The 22,237-nt window shown below is 44.7% G+C and overlaps 1 protein-coding gene across 1 annotated transcript; it reads right to left on the bottom strand.

Moving 5' to 3' along the window:
- Positions 1 to 295: 295 nt before the first annotated feature.
- On the bottom strand, positions 296 to 19,990 carry LOC145404610 (uncharacterized). The gene is made up of 3 exons (XM_080276129.1): positions 19,934 to 19,990; positions 1,702 to 2,051; positions 296 to 467 (listed from the first exon to the last, which is right to left on the bottom strand). Exons 1-3 carry the CDS (start codon positions 19,988 to 19,990, stop codon positions 296 to 298), a joined length of 579 nt encoding a protein of 192 aa, XP_080132255.1.
- Between the last annotated feature and the right edge of the window lie 2,247 nt (positions 19,991 to 22,237).

Genomic DNA, 22,237 nt, shown 5'->3' with positions numbered 1-22,237 from the left:
GAGAGGCACCCCAAACTACCCAGTCCTCGGAAGGTCTATGGGGTGGCTCGGTGGGTTACAGTCTTCTTCTTCCTCCGCCTCCTCCTCTTCTTTTTCTTCTTCCTTCTTCCGTGTCATCATTACTCTTTTCATCATGATCTCCAACACCATCCTTTTCTTCACTTTTCTTCCTTCCTCTTCCTTCATCAACCAATATATCTCCTACTCATCACCTTCTTTTTCTTCCTTCTTCTTTTCTTCATATTTTCTTCGTCTTGAACTCAGGAGGTGGAAGAGAGGAGGTGAAAAAACAACCCTACAGTGCCTGGCCTTTCTTGGCGCCCTGGTAGGCCAAAAAGATGGTCTTGCGGTTGAAGGGGCAGCTGGAGAAGGTCTGGGCACAAGCATCGAGCCCGTCCAAGCTGCCGACGAGACCAGCCTCCCTGTAGTGACTGCCGGCGGTGCCGTTGACGGAGGTGGACCCGCGGCTGAGGGGTGGAGGGGACAAGGAGAAGTAATACCTGTGTTTATCTGTCTATATATCTGTCTACCTGCCCGTCTATCTATCAATCTATTATTCAATCCTTTATTACCCCATCAGGATAATAGGGGCCCAGGGCTAGGCTATATGGTTCAAACATTTAACGCGGCTGACCACTCACTAACTCTGGCAGTAAACCTCAGCCACCCCTTACGACACATAGGGCTGGAGCACCTTACCGGGTGGCCTTGCCTTGGTCATAGTTGGTGTTTGTTGATCCACCGTATTACTCAGGGATTCTAACCTGGCAGTGGTCTAGTACAGCGTGTTTGCTCTAACCTGATAATGGTCTTTAACCCGTTCTAGCTCAGGTGATGGCCAGATGTCGTCAAACTGGGTGACTGACTGAATTAAATACCAAGGAGATTCATTCCTACTATTAATGTTCACTGAATTTTATGCAAACAACTAAGTACTGAGTCTGTGGAAGTGCCCAGTCCCGTCAAGTGAAAATCAACCAAATACATCGCCTCTAAATGTTACCCACTGTACCACCAAAGCTACTAAGAGAATGAGGCGTCCTTCAACTCCCTGATCCCCGCCAGTAGTGCCAGCGTCTGGAGGAGGGTGTCTCAAGGCATATCAGCAACACAGCAACTATGTATATTATTATGTAAAGTATGGAAGTCTAGCGAACAAAGGGTACAAGCTTGTCCAAAGATGGTACTGTTTTAAGAAGAGAATTATTAAACATACAAGGTGAGATGATTAGTGTACATGTGAGCGAGTCTGTAAGTGAGAGAAGAGACATGGCAAACTTATGAATGGCTACGGTGAGTGTGTGAGAAGCAAACTATGAACACTGTGGAAGCAAAATAGCTGACGAACGGCAATATGCATGGATGAAGTACGTATCGAGATGCACCTGACATGAGACACAATCCTTTTTCATCCTGACAGCTAACGGAATAGAATCAAAAGCAACAGCATCTATCAACGGTGTTCAGTGCAATAACCCATACCTTCATTTACTATCATTAAAGTTATATTATGATTTTTTTGTAAATGACTATATTTATACATATTTACTGGCCTCTTCAAGTATGCAGTGCCTGGATAGCTAAATACCCCATACTGTATTTCACAACTCTGGCAGAAACAAAAATCACAGCGATGTTCTAGGGAAAAAAAAAAAACATCAGTGAACTCAATCAACACGGGCTGTAACAAGAAAAACTTACGCAAAGAGATCCCTGATCATGACCTCCTCCTCAGCCAGGTTCTCCTCCGGCGTGGCCTCCAGCTCACACACGAAGCGGCGGCCACAGTCCAGGAAGTCCCCGTTGGCGGCCATGGAGAAGTACAGCTCCGGGTTGTCGAAGGGAAGGCAGCCGGCGACGTCCCTCTTGCCTCGCTTGGCTTTCGCCAGCCCCAGCACAGCAGCCGCACCTGCCACCAGTCCGGCCGCCACAACAGCGGCACCGGCCACAGCGGGAACAGCCACTGTGCCTGTGGTGATGAGGACGGTGGTGTCCGCAAAAGACACCAGGGTGGCGGCCAGGGCCACGACGGACAGCAGGCGAGAGTTCATCTGAAGGAGAGACACATGCAAGTCACAGACAGAAGACTATTTGGATAATCCTGGACAGACAACCGTTTCAAGAGCATTAATTCTACTTAACTTCTTTGGATTACACTTTATATGCTGTTAGTTTTGGAGATTTCTCATTATATCTGCAGATCAACCAATAGTCATGCCACGATCTTCTTGGCCGTAATGTATCATAACTAGGTAAAATTATTCTATATCGTCTGCAGCAGATTATAATTTCCCGTCTTTTTCATTTTCACAAAATGTTCAGTGTCCCTTTATTCGATAAGAACATTACGATAAATACGCTACGGTTACGACATGAACACGGCGGCAGGTACGCTACGGTAATGTCATGAACAGTACGACAAATATACGAGTACGGTGGCTAAGTCTGCAATATGCCCAGGGTATTTGCGATGGAGGTGTTGAAAGTAGTTTGAAGGATGCCAAGGTCAGGTCTGACGCATGTGGCTTTTCTGTTGGGTTAGGCTGGTCAATATTGGTTAGGTTGCAATGGTTTGGTAGATTCGACCCAATTACCCATAACAGAATATACACTCCTATGAATGAGACTGAGAACAAGGACTCCCAAAATCCATATTGCATGAAAAATATGACACAGCCATTTCGTCAGTACCAGACTTATATGAAGCCCAAGAAACACGGACGAATCAGCCATAGCCAGTTTGATTTAACGGAGGTCGGGTTTAACTTGTGTTCTTTACAGGTTGTATTGTCTGTATTTTGTGTTTTATTCTGATTTACTGAGATAAATGTAGTCAGAGTTAGCTTGTGCTGTATATAGTTTGAGCACCTGCGTAGCCAGTCATACAAAAAAAAAAAAAAAAAAAAAAAAAAAAAAAAAAGGGAGTATACCGCGTGGCAAGACTGCGCAACACGAAGACCAAAAGCTGATGATCTGCTTATTAGTCCTTCTTACTCCACAGGTCTAAAGAAGTCAGCATAACTCAGCAGTACAACTAATATTATACTGTACTCCTTTGTACTCTAACTTGAACTAAAATTGTCATCTCTTCATCTTCAGTGCTGAGTTGTAACAATAGATTAAGACTAGAATATGATGCTAGTCACGAAGAAGTGCCATGTAAAGCATGCAGAACCGTAGTATTGTCGTCTGCCCCGAAAGGAGGATGGTGGACTGAAAGCGGAGGCAACTTCAGCTTGCAGTCCACCATGTACGCCTGAGGTTCCAAACTACTACTACAACAACTACTACTACCAGACTACTACTGCTGCTGCTGCTGCTATACCCGTTTTACACTAACTTGGCCTAAAATTGCCATATCTCCATCTTGAATGATTTGTAACGCGGGACTAACGCTGGATTAATAATGATGCAAGTCATTAAGAAGTGCTTGTGGAAAGGATGTAGAGCCACAGCCTTTCCTTATTCTACCACTGAATACGTGAAATAGGCTACAAAAGGACGAAAATTTAGCCCAGATTAGGGGAAAAAGGCAATGCCATTTCTAACTCGTCCAAAAGTAAGCTTATTAGAAACTCCCCATGTGTGTTGCGTGGAGACCTTGCCTACCAAGAGCTACCTTTAGTGGGTTGGTGGGGGCCTGTGGAGAGGACTGAGGAGGAGAGGCCCGCGCTGGTTTATATACTAGTGGCCCTATGGTTGGAGGAAGGTCAGCTTAACCACCATGAACTGTACTCTCTCTCTCTCACACACACACACACACACACACACACACACACACACACACACACACACACACACACACACTTCTTTACTATCCCATGGCATTATCACCCCTCTCCACGTATCTCCACTTCCCCTCTCGATAAATATTCCCTTCATCTCTCCCCTCGTTTCTCACACAAAAACATTATTCTGCTAGTGTATTTTGGAGTGCTTTGTTCAGCTGCAACCTTATTTCCTCCATAATTCTTCCTAATATTTAAAACAAATTATTCGACATTCCCTCCAAACACGGCGATCTTTCGTTACTGGAAAACTTTATCATTTGGAGGTAACCGCTGCATCATTTCGACTTAACACTGGCATCTTTGGGGTCCAACTTTTGCATAAGCATTCTTCAGAAAGTAGTAATAGTAATAGCAATAGTAGTAGTAGTAGTGGTGGTAGTAGTAGTAGTAGTAGTAGTAGTAGTAGTAGTAGTAGTAGTAGTAGTAGTAGTAGTAGCAGCAGTAGTAGTAGTAGTAATAGTAGTAGTAGTAGTGGTAGTCGCCCCAGGTTCATCTGTAGCGCGAATCAGGTGGACTGCAGGCGGATTGCCCTCCTCCTGCAGCTCAACATCCTCCTTTCAGGGGATAATGAAGTCGTTGCAGTGCGTTCGAATAACCAGAGAGTTCTATCACCCTGTCACATCGGTGTCACCACGTGAAGGCACCCCTCTCTAACACATGAAACTGAGAAGCGACAGAAGTAGACGTAACCAACATAACCACTCTAGCCACATCCCCAGAACCTAACTTCAGCATGCTTCGGGCCTAACTTTGGCATGTTATAACTTCATTTCCTATCAAATAAATAAATAAATAATATAGAGAGATAGATAGATAAATAGATACAGTATATATAACTTTCCAAGGATTACGTGGTAGAGTTGGAAGCATGCCTCTTGGTCCATTTACGTTTAGAAAAGACAAGTTTCTCAAGCTCCCAGTCCTGGATTCTTTCTTTTCTCACTAAGTTATAACAAAACTGAATACTGTAAAAATATTATCTTACAATACAAAAAGGAGGGGAATATAAACAGGAATCTTAACCCAACTGTCCATAACCTACACCTGTCAACTGCACTACACCCATCATCAAGAATAATCATTTAATATATTTTTCCTGGTATATGAAACAGCAATTCTACGGTCTATTTAAGTATCTGTGATGATCTCAGCTGCAACATTTTCCACAGCCCTCCATTTATAATAACTTGTTAATTAACGCGCAACTAAGATTTTTGTCTCATTTATTAATTACACCTCCATTACGATGATGCATAAATCAGTTTAATTCTTGCCACGGTCATACGGTTTTTAGGACAGACCCCCCTCCATCGTAATTAGGAGATTCAATAAGGATAAAAAAAAGTGTCCTCCACCTCAAGGTGATTTTTGCAAGTTCATATTATTTTTTTTCCCGCACACTTCCGCCTGTGAATCTCTCTATCGTCTTCCTCCTCTCTCATCTTCATCTTCTCCCACATCTCTCCCTCTCCCTCTCTCTCTCTCTCCTCCTTCTCCCCACACTACACCCTTCCGCCTCTCCCACTTCTCCCTTCCCCCAGCACCTCATTCTTTTCTCTCACTCAATTACTCTTCCGTTTCCCTGCCTCCCTCTTTCCTCTCTTTTCCTTATTCCTCCTACCTCACATCGCTCTCCTCCCTTCTTTCCCTCTCCCTTCCCTTCCTTCTCTTCTTCCCCCCTTTCCTCTCTGCTACTCTCCTTTCCTCTCTGCTCCCTTTCTCCCCTCTCTGCTCCCCCGTTCCTCTCCCTTTCTTCCCTTTCTGCCCCTCTCCCCTTCCCCTCCCCAACTTAATTTCCCTAATTTCCCCATCTGGCCTTGTATGTAATGTAGCCGCCCCCCCAACGCCAAGCATCTGCGGACCCTTATATTTTTTTACGTCAGAGTGTTACAAGGAGAGACAGACCCGCCACGGACCACACAAGGACATACTAATCCTCTGTTGCTACGGCCCTTGGTACTTTACTGGCGCTGGAGAGGGGGCCTTCACGTGGAGGCACTGATATGACAGGGTGGTGATGCTGCCGGGTTATAAAAACATCCCCAAGTTATCTCCCTATCCTCAGACTACTACTACTATTACCACCACCACCCCTACTGTTACTATTACTACCACTACTACATGCTCGTTGGTACCTGGAGGGAGAGAGAGAGAGAGAGAGAGAGAGAGAGAGAGAGAGAGAGAATGTTCACTATATCATGGACAACACACCTACTTACTCTTCCTCCCTTCCTCCCTCCACCTATCCCTCCCCCCATCCATCCACCTAACCCTCCCCCCATCCATCCACCTATCCCTCCCCTCATCCATCCACCTATCCCTCTCCCCATCCATCCACCTAACCCTTCGCCATCCACCCATCCACCTATCCCTCCCCCAATCCATCCCTCCACCTATCCCTTCCCCCATCCATCCATGCACCAACCACCACCCTGGTCACGGAAGCACACAGCATCTTTACTCCTGTGGTTTGAGTATTGTTGTGGTGTAATCAATGGCCGTAACGAAGATGGCATGTGATTATCGGCACTGACTGACTTTCTCTCAGGAATGGATTATGGATTAGGAGCTGTCTGGAAGGATTAACAGCATCTTCGTTATTTCTTACTAACATTCTTGGCAGTTCTCAACCTCCTATGTCTCGCTCTCAGCTGAATAAAATCGTCTTACGGATTAGCCAGCACCTTCCTTCTTTCTTCCTAACATTCTCAGCATCCTCAGGCTCCTATGACTCTCTCTCAGCTGAATAAAATCGTCTGGAGTTAGAATAGAACACCGGAGTTTTCCTAAATGACTACTCTCAGGCTCCTGTGACTTACTAGCAGCTGAATAAAATCGTCTTTGTCCTCTGCAGTAAGATACCTGGGGAGACGTGACCATGAGAAAGTTGAAATTTAAAATAATGTTAATTCCTAAAGTAATAATAAGAATGAGAAATCGTAAGGGACGATATTGGACTGCAGGAGCAAACTGAAGATGAACATAAGGAGGAGGAGGAGGAGGAGGAGGAAGAAGAGGAGGAGGAAGAGGAAGAGGAAGAGGAAGAGGAAGAGGATGATGATGATGATGATGATGAGAAGAAGAAGAAGAAGACGAGGAAGAAGGCGAGGAAGAAGAAATAACAAGAACATGAAGAACATAGAAAGAACATGAGAACCCCCTAGCCACACCAAGCAATAACAAGCCCATACTTAAGAAAAATGTTACAGTAATGGTCTCAGTAGATTCTTTCAACCCCTCCAACATAACGAGTCTCTCCACACCTGAAGCAAGTCACCTGAGGACAGCAACACCCGCCAAAGGAAATCATTCGTTATTCAGCAACCTCTAACAAGCATTAACAATTCACCTTCATCTTGAAAAACCAGGTGAAAGGGATGCGTTGTTGCTTCATAATGATTTCTCGGCAAACACTCCGTAGGCGGTTCGTTAACTATACCGTTGGTGCTCAAGGAATGGATAAAAAAAAAAAAAGAAGTAGAAGAAGAAGAACTGATGATGTAAACAGAACACCTATAATTAACGAAGAAACAGATAATAAAACTGACGAAGGTATGATAAAAATAACAAAACAAAAAAACAAAAAATAACTGATATTAATAAGGCAACAATAAGCAATAATTAAGAAAACGGCAAAAACAACGAAGCAACAAAATAAAGACGAACAATAAAAACTACAAAAGCTATAGCATAAAAAATGAAACTTACAAAAAAAAAAAAAAACTAAAACTATTGAAGTAAGAAATATCAAAAACTATCATCAATGGAAAACGTAAAAAGGAAAACGAGGCAAGGGGAATTGTAAACAGTAAGCGAAGGAAATCAGACTGGCGCATGGAAGTTAATTTTGTGCTATGGAGCTAACTGGGAACACGAAATCAAGAGAAGATAATGCAGACACTAAAAAGACTACAAAATAATTACATGGGAGTGAAATAATACGAAAAAAATAACGTATGGGTATAAGACAATTGATATGGCATGATTAGGAGGAGGGAAGAAAGAGAACTGAGACTGCTGGTGATTATAATTTGTGTAGGGCGGACACACACACACACACACACACACACACACACACACACACACACACACACACACACACACACACACACACGAAACTTATAATAAATGCTGAGTGAGGAAGACTGTGTAGAAAGTCGTGTGTTTACCTGACACGGTTGCATAATGAGAATGGATATATGGTGAAAAGAGTGTGTGGAGGTGAGTTTCAAGGCAGGAGAGGGCGTGAAATGACGAGAGAGAGAGAGAGAGAGAGAGAGAGAGAGAGAGAGAGAGAGAGAATTATTGAAGTACCATATGAGAAAGTAAGTATGGATGATAAAGCAACAGAATTAACAAAGGCCAGAAACGGATGGATGAAATTAGGCATTACGTTTGCTCCTCTCCCTCTCTCTCTCTCCCTCAATAATGGCTCTACCCCACAGGAATTACAAGAGCGATTTAATAACCATAAGCCTATCTGTGTGGATGATTTGATCTGTGGGACTCAGCCGATAATTTCAAAAGCAATCATAATGAGGGGAGTGGACGTATGATCTATTTTTCCCTGTTCACTATGACAACATTTTATTGTCCTTCTTTTTTTCTATTTTCCTGATCTTATCCTACTTATAAGAGTAATGAGGTTAAGATGTAATAGTAGTAGTAGTAGTAGTAGTAGTAGTAGTAGTAGTAGTAGTTGTTGTTGTTGTTGTTATTGTTGTTCTTGGTGGTGGCGATGAGTTTCTGCACGCACGATAATGAATGTGTGTGTGTGTGTGTGTGTGTGTGTGTGTGTGTGTGTGTGTGTGTGTGTGTGTGTGTGTGTGTGCTAATACGCAGTCATACGTTTACAATGCTCTTGACGTCTCGTAAATCGATGGCGTCGGGAAATGCAATCGGATGGAAAGAGAGAGAGAGAGAGAGAGAGAGAGAGAGAGAATAAATAACACGTTATCTTTATTTTCACATCTGCTCTTTTTGCCTGGACCCCCCTGAAACTTATCACACACACACACACACACACACACACACACACACACACACACACACACACACACAGGCGGGAGAATGTAATCGTAAAGTGAGATTTAATGGCACAGGCATCGGTCCCTGGGGTGGGTCCTTGTGTGTGTGTGTGTGTGTGTGTGTGTGTGTGTGTGTGTGTGTGTGTGTGTGTGTGTGTGTGTGTGTGTGTGTGTGTGTGTGTGTGTGTGTGTGTGTGTGTGTGTGTGTGTGTGTGTGTGTGTGTGTAAGTATGTAAATATAGTAAGTAAATATTTATTGCCGTTAATATATACTATCTATCTATCTATTGCCAGACGCCTCAATCCCGTTTGGGGTGGCCACAAACAAATCGCCTCCAAGTCGCCCTGTCCCCCGCCATTTCACTGCCCTGCTCCCAACTCACACCCCCCTCTCTCATATACCTCTCCACCCCATCCCTCCATCTCATCCTCGGCCTCCCCCTCCCTCTTTCCCCCTCCACCTCACTCACATACACTCTCTTCGTCAGTCTTTCACCCTCCATCCTCTCCACATGGCCAAACCACCTCAGTGTGTTCCTCATAACGCTTCCTATCACATCCACATCAACACCACAACGCTCCTTTATATCCTCATTCGTCAGCCTGTCTCTCCACGTGACTCCACAGGCTCCTCTTAAATAACTCATTTCCACTGCTCTCACTCTTGACTTGTGTCCTTCCAACAATGTCCAAGCTTCACTTCCGTACGTTAGAGTTGGTATCACAATACTGTCATGCAGTAACTTTTTCACTTCCATGCTCACTTCCCTGTTTCTTATCACTGCTTTCAAGGAACCAGCAACCTTTCTTCCCTGCTGTACTCTTTCAAGCACTTCACCCTCCAAACCTCCATCCTTACTCATCACACTACCCAAATACCTAAACGTACTCACATTTTCCAATTCCTCACCATCTAAACTCGCTGTACATTCATTAACTTCACCTCTTTCAAAGACCATCACTTTACTCTTCCCTACATTCACCTTTAGGTTCCGTTTCTTACACACTCTCTCAAACTCATCCACCAAGCCTTGCAGCTCCCCTTCGTCTTCACTCAACAACACAGTATCATCTGCAAACAACAGTACAGGGAGTTTCCAAACACTATCCTCTCTCACCAGGGCCACTCCAACATCTACTACCCTACCTTGTACCTCTTTTATTACCCCATCCATGTACAGATTGAACAACCATGGAGACATGACACATCCCTGTTTCAAACCAACTTTCAAAGAGAAAAATTCACTTAGTTCACCATCCACACGCACTGCAGCCTTCGCACCATCGTACATACTCTTCACAGCATTCAACAACTTCCCATCTACTCCATATATTCTTAACACTTTCCACAATCCTTGTCTATCCACCCTGTCATATGCTTTCTCCAAATCCATGAAAGCCGCATACAACTTCTTTCCCTTCTCTAGAAACTTTTCCACTAAAGATCTAAGAATGAATATCTGATCTACACAACCTCTTCCCTTCCTAAAGCCTCCCTGTTCTTCTCCAACTAATTTCTCTGTTCTTTCTCTAACTCTGTCTATAAGTATCCTACCATACACTTTTCCTATTATACTAAGAAGACAAATGCCCCTATGATTACCACACACTTCTTTTTCCCCTTTTCCTTTGTACAAGGGAATAATTATACCTGACTTCCAATCCTCCGGGACTCTACCTTCCTCCCAGGCCAATCTGCACATCTTCCACATCCATTCTACTACTATCTCTCCCCCATGCTTCAGCATTTCACCACACACTCCATCAATTCCTGGGGCTTTCCCCGATTTAACTTTCTTCATTGCTTCCACAACTTCTATCCTACTGATTTCTTCCTGTCTTCTCACCTCCCTCCTTCTCCCAGCCATTCCCCAGCCACTTATATTCGCATTACTTCCATCCTCTACGTTCAACAATTCCTTAAAGTGTTCTCTCCATCTGCTCACTTTTTCTCCCTTCTCCACTAGTAATCTACCATTTTTATCTTTCACTCCCCTGCTAACTTCACTTCCACCCTGTCTTACTCTTTTCACTTCTCTCCAGAACATTTTCTTACAGTCCCTCCACTTTACACTCAAATTCCTTCCAAATTCCTCATCCACTCTCTTCTTACTCTCTCTTACTAATCTTTTCACCTCTCTCTTCCTTTCCACATATAACTCTCTCTTCCGCCTTTCAACTTCTTCCACGCCCCTACTTCTCACCCATTCATTGTATGCTTTCTTCTTTTGTGCCACAGCCTGTTTCACCTCTTCAGTCCACCACGCTGTTCCTTGCACCCCCCTCCGCCTTCTCTTCCTTCCACACACCACATCACATGCTGCACATATTTCTTCTGTAAATATCTTACACACACCTTCCACGTCTCCCATCTGCTCCAATTCATATTTGCCCAATCGTTCCTCCACTTCTCTCTTATACTCTGCCTTTTTCTCATCCTCTTGTAACCTTTCCACTCTCCTTGCAACTACTCCTTCCTCTCGTCTTTCCCTTCTTCTATCCCTCCATCTCACTTGCATCCTAATTCTGGCCACCACCAAGTAGTGGTCAGAAAGTCCACTCCCCCAACCTCTATACACTCTTGCATCCTTTACACATCTTCGCATCCTTTCATCCACACACACATAATCAATCATTGCCTTCCTTTCATTCAGTTCACCACCCACCCTTCTCATCACTCGCCATGTATACCTGTGGATCATTTTATGCCTGAAGAGGGTATTGGCTATCACCAACCCCCTCCCAGCACAAATGTCCACTAACGCACTCCCATTCTCATCTATCTCGGCAGGCACACCCCACTCACCAACTATTCCATCCACCTTCACATTACCAACTTTACCATTCATATCACCAATCAAAAACACTCTCTCATTCCTTTCAAACTTTTCCATGCACATTTCCACATTTGTCCAGAACTCTTCTCTCACTCTTCTAGCACGATCTTGTGTTGGCGCATACACACACACAATCGCCCACATTTGTATTCCAACTTTCAACTTTACCCACACAATCCTTGACCCAACTGATCCATACTGTCTTACGCTCTTCTTCCATCTTTTACTCACAACTATACACACTCCTTCCTTTGCCCTCTCATTCTCATCTACTCCTGCACATATACCCCATCCATACTCCCATTCTCTCACACTTTCTCCTCTCCATTTTGTTTCAGTTATTCCACATACATCCACTTTCGCACCCTCAAGCACCTGGACAATCTCTCTCTCTTTCACCTCATCATTCGCTCCTCTTACATTCCATGTACTCATTACCAAGTCCTTTGTCCGGTCCTGGGTCGTCAACGTTTGGTCAGTCCTTGTCCGAGGCTTCTTGTTTGTTTTTTTAGTTAGTTGTTTTCCGGGGAGGGGCACTAACCCTCCGCCAACCCTTTTAGTCGCCTTTTACGACAAGCAGGGATACAACATTTACATAGTACAGTATGATAGCGACTGTCTGTCGAGCCGACGCTCCCTAACAGGCAGATATCAGTTTAATGTAAATGGTTTCAGCATGCCTGTACTTATAAGTTTAACTGTGTGTGTGTGTGTGTGTGTGTGTGTGTGTGTGTGTGTGTGTGTGTGTGTGTGTGTGTGTGTGTGTGTGTGTGTGTGTGTGTGTGTGTGTGTGTGTGTGTGTGTGTGTGTGTGTGTGTGTGTGTGTGTGTGAGAGAGAGAGAGAGAGAGAGAGAGAGAGAGAGAGAGAGAGAGAGAGAGAGAGGCGGGGGGGTTGGAAAAGTCGTGTGGAGAGAAGAGAGGGGTAGTGGGAGGGAACAGGGGATGGGGAGGGAGCTAGGGAGGAGAATGGGAAGTATGATGTAGGGAAGGAGGAAAGTAAAAAAAAAGTGTAGGGAGTGGATGACAGGAGGCAGGGGAGGAGAGTAGGGAAAGAGGGAGGAGGAGGAGGAGGAGGAGGGAGAAGGAAACGGGGAGAGGAAGGTGCGTGGGGATGTGATAAGAGAGGGCAAGGGAAGTACAAGGTAATAAGAAGGTGAGAAAAGCTTGAGGGTAGGGGGAAGGGGAGGAAATAGGTAGGAGGGTGATGAGAGAAGGAGGGAAAGAGAGGTTGATGGGAAAGTGAGCAAACAGTTAGATGGTGGGAAAAGATGGAGGGGATGAGGGTGTGTGTGAAGACAGAAAGAAGAGGTAAAGGGATGATGTGGGGATGGTGGAGAGGGAGGGGTAGGAAGAAGGTGGAGGAGGTTGGAAGAAGGGGGTAATGGTAGGGTAAGGAGTAAGGAGTAGGGGTGAGGGTTGTGGTGAGGGTAAGGAAAAGGAGGTGGTGCAGGCTGCTGAGAAAGGACAAAAAGTTTCTCTTCGTAAGCAAGGATGGAAACAGAAGAAAAATAAGAAGAAATGCAGAAACGGCGCAATAGTCGACCAGGCTTATCACGAATCATAACTCTGGCGTTACTGACCATTTCCTCTTCACAAAGGCTGCGACAATATGGCACTGAAATCGTGTGTATGCGATTATCTGGAACATGAAAGACTGTAAATCTGTGTATTTCATTTGTATCTTACCACTTTATTTTACATGTACTGTCGCATTATTAAGTGATGTCACAAAGTCCATCACAAATAAATGGACTTTGTGACATAACTTCCTAGAGAGAATGTTCTGTACACACAAAAGACTTAAAATTCTCTCTTTTTTTTTTTTTTTTTTTTGATCCACCCGTCTGGCAACCCAGGCAGACCCACTGATTTCAACTAAGCAGTTGCCTTCCTGCAGCAGACAGAACCTCTTCCAGGGTCGGAACAGAGTCTTTCCGCATGCTGAGGTGCACGGAAAATGGAGAAGGCATGGCCCCCCTCAAAGGACAAGCTGTGTGTAGGCTATATGTATGAGCAGTAGTCTCAGGCAATACTTTGAATACTATGTAAGCGTGGCTGAGTTTCGCAAATGAGAGTTGCACAAGGCCAGCTACCGGGCCATGGCCCTACGTCACTCCCATGGCAGTACCCCCCGGGACGATGGTAACCACCCACCTACTACCTTTTTGGTGGGCTGACGGGTGCTACACAATGTCCAAGGGTGACACAAGACTATGCAGGGCAGGGGCGTCCATCTTCCCTGAGTCGGGCACATGTTCCGGCCGCATACCCCATGTAAAATAAATACATTCGTCGGACACAAATGGATCTATTAACCACTTCATTACAATATTTTTTTTTTTTTCACCTTCAGGGGAATTCACTCAGCTTTTAAGAGCCCTGTCGGTCTTAGAGTGCGATATAGCCTTCATTAACCCATTCATTGAGAAAGATCGTCTGGTAGTTGCAGGAATAAAATCAATAGTGCTTCATCATCTTGAAGAGGTTAAACCGGTACCTCAGAATATATTAAATTCTATATCGTGTCACTTAGTGTAAGTTCGCAGACTAAAGAACAACTACAGAAATATCTGCATTTATGTCACAGGTGGTCCATATATCACAGTGCTTCAGGCACATTCCAAAATGTTTTGTGCAGTAAGTGGAGCAACTTTCTTTCTCCTTATGACGCACTCTCAGCTAAATAAACCCGTCTCTGGTGTTAACTAGAGATGTTCCGACCAAGAGGGAGTTAATGGTGACAGTACTGACATTCTCAGGCTACGCTGACGCACTCTCACCTGAATAAAATCGACTGGTGCTTGCTAGAATACAGTACGATAGTAATTCTGACAGAAACCAGAGAACAAAGCTCAGCTGCACCTTCTTCCCTCCTATGTAATTGGAGGTACAATCGCGGCCAAAAATACTGATCCATCTCATAGCGATACAACACGAGAGAGGGAGCAAGTACTTTCCAAATTTTGCGATGCATTCTTCAGGGTCCAACAGACTTTCCAGAATACTGTGTACGAGGCTCACAATTGTTCGACCAAAATGTGCAGAGAATATTATCCTCCACAAATGTACAATCACCCGCAAAAGCCAGTGTCTCTACTTACACTGTTATTTGAGAAATGCTTCCTTATCTTATTTAGTTCTCTTACTCTTCCCTACACTATTCTACCCTGCCATCTCCTTCTTGACCTAACTCAGCTATCCTATCATTCCCTACTTTACCCTTCTTTACCCTACTCACCTAGCTTACCTCTCCCTACCCTATCCTGTCCTGTCCTATATTATCCTGTCTTATCCTACTCAACCCGATCCCAAAATCTCTTACCTTACCCTATCCTACCCTACCCCTCCGTAGGCTACTCTCCCCTAAAATTTCTCCCATCTTACCCTGCTCCCTCTCTAATCCCACGGTTCCCTTCACTATAACATATATAACCCTTTCCACCCACTAATCACCCTCCCCTACCCTTTTCCCTGCCAGCCACTTCCCTACTCTGGTCAGGGTGTAGTTTGGAACACGGGTATAATCAAGTCATCATAGAGAGATAATAAACCACCACCAACCTCCTCTCCTGCCACCACAACTTGCGATATACGTCCTTAAGTAAACGCCAGTACGCGCCTCACATCCGTAATTCTTAGTCGGTGGGCCGCCGGGGGATTACGTAACACACATAGCAGCTTGTTGTCAGGCGCGTTAGCCCTCAGGAAGGAGACGGTGTGCATATTAACTCCTGCAGTTCAAGGATAAGCTTTTTATTATATTCTAACTACCAAAACGACGGGTACAAGGTTGGGGGTAAAAAGAGGGAGTGAATATTAACTGCTCAAATTCGAGGTCATCTTTTTGTATTTTAAATGGCTACCGATCTATCTATCTGTCTCTATCCATTCATCTATTTCTGCATGCCATCTTCCTCGTTAAAACATTACTTTCCTCTTCTCTCTTTCCCTCTCCATTTCCCAAAATTTTCTCCTTTACCTAAACACTGCTGTCTTTCCCTCCCTCTCAGAATGCTTCCTCCTTTATCTCTCTACTTTCTTACCCTCCCTCCTTCCCTGTGTGCTCTCCTTTACTTCTGGAATTTCTTTTCCTCTCTCCCTCCCTAATTACCTGTGTTCTTTACTCTTCCTCCCTCCCTCCCTTACGTGCCCTCAGTTTCATCTCTCCATTTTTCCGACCTCCCTCCTTCCCTCCCTTTACCTGTTCTTTCCTTCACATCTCTTCCTTCCTCCTCCCTACACGCCCTCTGTATTAAAATCGACATTCTCTCCCTCCCTCACTCCCTACAAGGAATCTTCCTCATCAAACCACTGCCCCTCCTCCTTCCTTCCCTCCCTCCCTCCCTCCCTCCCTCCCTCCCTATATTTCATCTCCATCCATATCAAGGGAGTGATGGTGGGCTATGAAAAATTTTGACATAGGGAACCCTGTGAAACCTGAGATAAATATATAAATCCTGGTCGTAACCCCATTCAAGTTCGCTCTGATGCTACACAAATCAAAGATACCTAAGTCTGTATGTGAAGGGTGACTGAAGCATCAACGTCACGAAGTAATGAACGGTGACTGAAGTACTAATGAAAGGTGACTGAAGTGCTAATTAACGGTGACTGAAGCACTAATTAACGGTGACTGAAGCACCAATTAACGGTGACTGAAGTACTAATTAACGGTGACTGAAGTACTAATTAACGGTGACTGAAGTACAACGGTAATTAACGGTGATTGAAGTACTAATTAAAGGTGACTGAAGTGCTAATTAACGGTGATTGAAGTACTAATTAACGGTGATCGAAGTACTAATTACCGGTGACTGAAGCACTAATTAACGGTGACTGAAGTACTAATTAACAGTGACTAAAGTACTAATTAAGTGACTAAAGTACTAATTAACGTGACTGAAGTACTAATTAACGGTGACTGAAGTGCTAATTAACGAAGACGTGCACTAATTAACGGTAACTGAAGTACTAATTAAGTGACTAAAGTACTAATGAACGGTGGCTGAAGTACCAATATGTCACTAAGTAATTATCATCACTACTTTTGCGGGGTTTTAGGGCGTACAATTATGGAAGCTCCTTAACTCCACTTCCTTACCGACTTATTTTTGGATGCGCCTGGCTAATATCGTTTTTTACGTTATTTACGCATAGTAAGATGATATTAGAATGATTTGAATAACACAGATGTCGATGGTTATAAACAAAATAAACTGCTTAGGAAGAGGTGTTAGGGAACTTCCTTCACCGACGAAATACAGGCCTTAGTCTCTCTATTTAAGGGGAACAGAGTTAAATATTTTAGGATTCACTGCTCTAAACTCTCTCTCTCTCTCTCTCTTTCCATTTCATATACAACTCAACTCTACCTTCCCTCCCCTCTCGACCCCTCCCTCCCAAGGCCAGGGTGGGGATTGGCGGGGAGTAGGGATGGAGAGTGGGGGATGGGGAGTGGGGAGTGGGTGGGAGGGGGGTGGGGTGGGGAGTGTAGGAGGGGGTGCAGCGGTGTGGGTGCAATTATATACCAATCTGGTGAAACACAGACTACCTGACAGCCACCGAACCGTGTCCACACCACACCCCATCATACACATACATACATGACACACACACACACACACACACACTGTAAACACAAGGAGACCGGGAAAGTATGATGTAATCGGAGATGGAATGGAGGGAGGGAAAGGAAGAAGGACTGGATGGAGTGACGGAGATGGCAGGGGAAAATGGAAGGGAAGGAAGGAAGAAGGAATGTAAGAAAGGATGGACAGAGAGAGTTAGGCTGGTTAGATGAAGACAACTGACATGGAGGGAGGAGGAGAAGGAAAGACGATGGGAGGAAGAACGAATGCTAAGGATCACATGAAAAGAACAGACTCATCAGAAAAGAAAGAAGTGAAGCAGCATCTCCCCATATTAATATTTCTCGAGTAAGAGGGTAAGATGGCAGTCTTCATTAAGCCCTTCAGTACGAGATCTTTCCTACGCCGTAAAAATGTCTAACAGCAGCAGGAGTACATTAAAGCCATCCTCATAGGGAAAGTGTTGTAACTGTTGAGTAACCCCGGTCTGTTTGGCCGAGCAGACCCAACAACCGTAGACAAGCAACCCCTCCTGCATTGATCCTATGTTCTCTTGCGGTAGACAGCGTCTAGCCACAGCAGCGAGACGCTGGGAAAAATATGGAGGTTTGGTTTCCGGATGGACGCTACATTTGCGTCTCCACTCAGTTGAGTAGGGCATCACAGTAAGTTCTACACCACCCCGTTATTTCGTTATATGGTTACCACCCAGCGTTGTAACTGGTTTCCTGTGTTACAAAAAACCATTAGGCTTGTCACTCAGTGCAGAGCCACCTGAAAAGAAAAGTAGGGTAAAAAAAGGTGAAAGGAAGAATGGGAGAAATAGGAAAGAGCGGAGGACAGACAAAGGAAAAGAATGACGAAGGCGAAGGAAGATGAAGGCAGCACTACATCAAGTGAATGGATGATGGTCGCCACCACCTACCACCAAGTGAAAGGGTTAAAGGCAAGAGTGTGAAAATTATGTGGGAATACCACAAATAAAATGGCGCCAACCTCACACCCCAGGGGGTTAACCTCGTGAACAGGGTGACGTTGTACCCCTGATAATATTCCTTCTGCTTTAGTTCGTTCACTTTAATTTGGCGTACATTTTTCGTCCTTATGCTGCCTGTTTCACGTAGCTTTGTGGCGGAATAGCTTAACATCATTTCTACAGCACTTCTTCGTGACCGGCATCATATTCTAGGGTTATTCTACTGCCACAATTCATTACGAAGGTAGATAGATGGCCATTTTACGCCTAGTTAAAGTGAACTGAGTATAGTCGATACAGTATTATTAAACTAAGGAAGGAATTCTGGCAGCAAAGAGGTTGATGGAGGCTATATCTAACTCATCCATTTCCAAAAGTGAATCGTATAGAGACAGTAAAGGTAAAATAAGAAATACGTCATTGGACTGAAGGGGTTACTGAAGGCTAAATCTGATCAATCCATTTGGAAAAGTTTCTCCTAAATCTGAAAAAAACTATATGGAGATAGCTATCTATCTATCTATATACCTAGGCTGCTTCCCCCAAGGAAAGGGAGATAGCAACAATGAAAAAAAAAAAAAAAAACTCAGGCTAGAGAGGTTGAAGAAAGCATTACTAAACCAATCCATTAAAAAAAAAAAGTCTCTCCTAAATCTGTATATAATATGAAAAAAACTGAATAACATCGTATGTGGACAGTAGAAATAAAATAATATACTGTATACATTATAGGATTTGAAGGGATTAATGGAGGAATTCAAAATGTCTGTCCTGAAGTAGAATAGAATCATGAGGGGAAAAGAAAAGAAAAAAAAAAAGTCAAGAATACGTCCTGGTACTGAAGGTGTTAATGTCAAGAACGTCGAGGTGCTGTGACCTGACCCCAAGACACCCGTGACCTTTTGCAACCACTGGAATACCTGACACTCCCTGGCGCTTGTCTGCACCCTTACTGTGTGTGTGTGTGTGTGTGTGTGTGTGTGTGTGTGTGTGTGTGTGTGTGTGTGTGTGAAGGAAAGAACCACCTGGACAGACTGTATACCTTGTCCCCTCCAAAGAAAGTTGACCGGAAAAAGGTCAATATCAAGAATCGCTTTTCCAAGATGCCTGGCTACACTGCACTTGAAACAGTGTAGGTCATAAGCTGTAGGAGCGGCTGACTGGAGAATACAGTACCGGAGTTGACCAGCTGTGTAGAGGAAAGGCTTAAAGTATCTGTTAACTCTAGCACTAGAGAGCTGAACAGAAACGATAACAAAATGTGTAGCTAGACGAAAGCTACAAGTTCATCGCGAAGGAATATCTACATACAGAGTTCGAAACAGGAGTGACCGGAGTGGCTGCAAGAAAAGAGATGTGCAACACTGCGGTGAAGAGAGAGAGGCTGAACGGAGCCATGGAAGAGATGATTTAGGGAATGGTTTCGACTCCTCACTGCTTAATGGGGACACACACACACACACACACACACACACACACACACACACACACACACACACACACACACACACATTTTATATATTTATATAATATACATACATGTACCAGTGGCATTAGCTGCGTTAGAAGGAACAAAAAAAATTATGCTTAAATGATGACACGAGGTATTCAACACATAAAAAGTTTAAACGCCACCAATGTTGAAGAAACAGACGAAAGGAGAGAAAAAATACGGAAAGGAAAAATGGTGCAGGACATACTGAGAGGCCATCACCAAGACGAGGGCCAAGGGTGGTGTTGCTTGTGATCGTTTCCCTGAGTCGAGTGTCATGATGACTTTTTATATTACTTGGAAATTTTGCGTATCCTGTGCTATCCATGTAGTGTGGTGTTGATAGATACAGGAATAAGTGTATGTGTAGATGAGTATGCTGAACTACTCTCCAGGCTACTGAGAAAATGACAATACTCAAGTAAGGATGATAGCCAGGGTCTGAATCCTAGGTACTAGTGAAACAGTAACTCCAGCTCTCCCTATCACTAGCTTTCCATCCACCTTGGGAGTACTGCCCTATTCGACTGGTACTACAGCCTCCTCTTTGGTGTGTGTGTGTGTGTAATTCACCGGGTCGGTCAGGATCACTTGATGGTCGCGATCGTCAACTTTTACCCTCCCGGAAGGGAGCTGAGAGCTCATATAGTCCGATCTAAGGGCAAGGCTGTGACCTTCACACACGCACACACCCGTCCCCTTGCTCAAGGGGGACAGTAACCACCCACTTCGTCAGTGAAACTTTTCGCAACCTGAGCGAGGCGCGAACTCCCGTCCACCAGTTGGCAAGCGGGAACGTTACCACTGCACCAGCGAGCGGTGTGTGTGTGTGTGTGTGTGTGTGTGTGTGTGTGTGTGTGTGTGTGTGTGTGTGTGTGTGTGTATTCTGTGGCTGTCTATGTGTGTAAAGTGACTGCCGCGGTGGTGTACTGTCTATGTTAAAGGTAAAGAGTGTCGTCGTAGCCAGCGTGAAGGTTGTGGTGTGGTGGGGAAGAGGGAGGAGGTATGGTGTGGAGGGGAAGAGGGCGGCATCACTGAGAAGGGAAAGGGGGGTTTATGTGGTGTGGTGTGGTGTGGTGGGGACAGTGGTGAAGGTGGTCATGCTGTGGAAGTGCGGAAGGAGGGTGTGGAAGGGGAAGGAGAGAGAGAGGGCAGTGGTGTGGAGAGGGATGAGTGCGAGAGAGAGTGATAGTGTGGTGTAGAAGGGGAAGATGGTGGTGGTGGTGTTGTGTTGTAGAGGAGACTAAGGGGGAAGGGGAGATTGGTGGAGTACTGCGGTGGGGAGGGCTGTCTTGTGGTTGAGGGGAAGGGGAGGTGAGGGGACGAAGTGCTGTTAAAGAGAATGGAGTGCGGTTAACCCTCGTAGTTGACGTGGATAATTAATGCAACCCAAGTGATGCAACCACACTATACGTCTGCTCCTGTCCGTGAATATTACATACACCTGTGCCACATACACCAAGACGCGTTTTTCTCAGATGCAGAAAATTGTCTGGTGTTATTCAGAACGAAATACGGAAGTAAGCGTGTCGCCTAGAATCGGTAAACAGTAAGGTACCCCTTGCTGACGCAGCCTGACGTCAAGTAATTTTCTTAGCAAATCTCAGCTGCTATTTATTATCAGGTTTTGCTATATTTCCACTGGTAATTTGCAAAAACCCCTGCTGTGAAAGGCTTTGTATCGATCTGGCAGTCTATTTATCTATCTTTGTCCATCTTTCTGTCTGTCTATCTATCTATCTATATTCAGAGAGAGAGAGAGAGAGAGAGAGAGAGAGAGAGAGAGAGAGAGCGTTTATGTAGAGACAAAGACAGACAAAAAGAGACTGACTGTTAGACTGACTGACGAAGGTGTGTGTGTGTGTGTGTGTGTGTGTGTGTGTGTGTGTGTGTGTGTGTGTGTGTGTGTGTTGAGTGGCTCTGAGGGGGGGGGGAAGTTGGGGATACACAGCAGCCTCTCCCCTCCCCCAGTCTCCCCAACACAGCCATCTCTACACACCACCAATGTGTAGGGGTAAACGAGAAGGAAGGTTAGGCCAGTCGCTAGGGCCCCCACCAGCCCACTTCCAGTCTTCAAAAACTCCTACGGTATTCTCGGGTTGGCGATATTAAAACTGAGTGCACGAAGGGATGCGAGAGGACAGACGCACTTCCGAATATGTATTTCGTATTTTTGCTACCACGAGATGATTCAATTAATTTTCAGAGAGACTTTTCAGACTGGAGGAGTGAACTTTAGCCTTCACTGACCTCCTCACTACTTCAGATCTGTCGAAAACTGAGTAAAATCGTCTGGATGGCAAGAAAAGCGAAGAAATGCGTCACCGGATTCAAGGACTTAAAACCAGATAAGGTGTTGATGTAGGCAGACCCCATGCTGTGCCTCTGGGGGTGATTTATGGTGGGTTTAAGACGTGGTTGGGTTAAAACATTCGGATCTACACGCCGGTTTAACTAATGGACAAGAGGGGAGTCACTTTAATCCAGTCACAGATGTGGGTTTAATATCGGTCCCACTCCACCATC

This window comes from Coenobita brevimanus, chromosome 64, assembly GCF_032717465.1.
Source record: "Coenobita brevimanus isolate Jiangsu-jjx chromosome 64, ASM3271746v2, whole genome shotgun sequence".
Classification (NCBI taxonomy): Eukaryota; Metazoa; Arthropoda; class Malacostraca; order Decapoda; family Coenobitidae; genus Coenobita; species Coenobita brevimanus.
This window is presented reverse-complemented; position numbering and strand designations above follow the sequence as displayed.

What these genes read in the sequence shown, in the direction of transcription:
- LOC145404610 (XM_080276129.1), bottom strand. Translation starts at nt 19,990, where the DNA reads ATGACACTCGACTCAGGGAAACGATCACAAGCAACACCACCCTTGGCC. An exon ending in CACCCTTGGCCCTCGTCTTG is followed by an intron (nt 2,052 to 19,933) that starts GTGATGGCCTCT and finishes TCTCTCCTTCAG; the next exon opens with ATGAACTCTCGCCTGCTGTC. An exon ending in ATGATCAGGGATCTCTTTGC is followed by an intron (nt 468 to 1,701) that starts GTAAGTTTTTCT and finishes TCCACCCCTCAG; the next exon opens with CCGCGGGTCCACCTCCGTCA.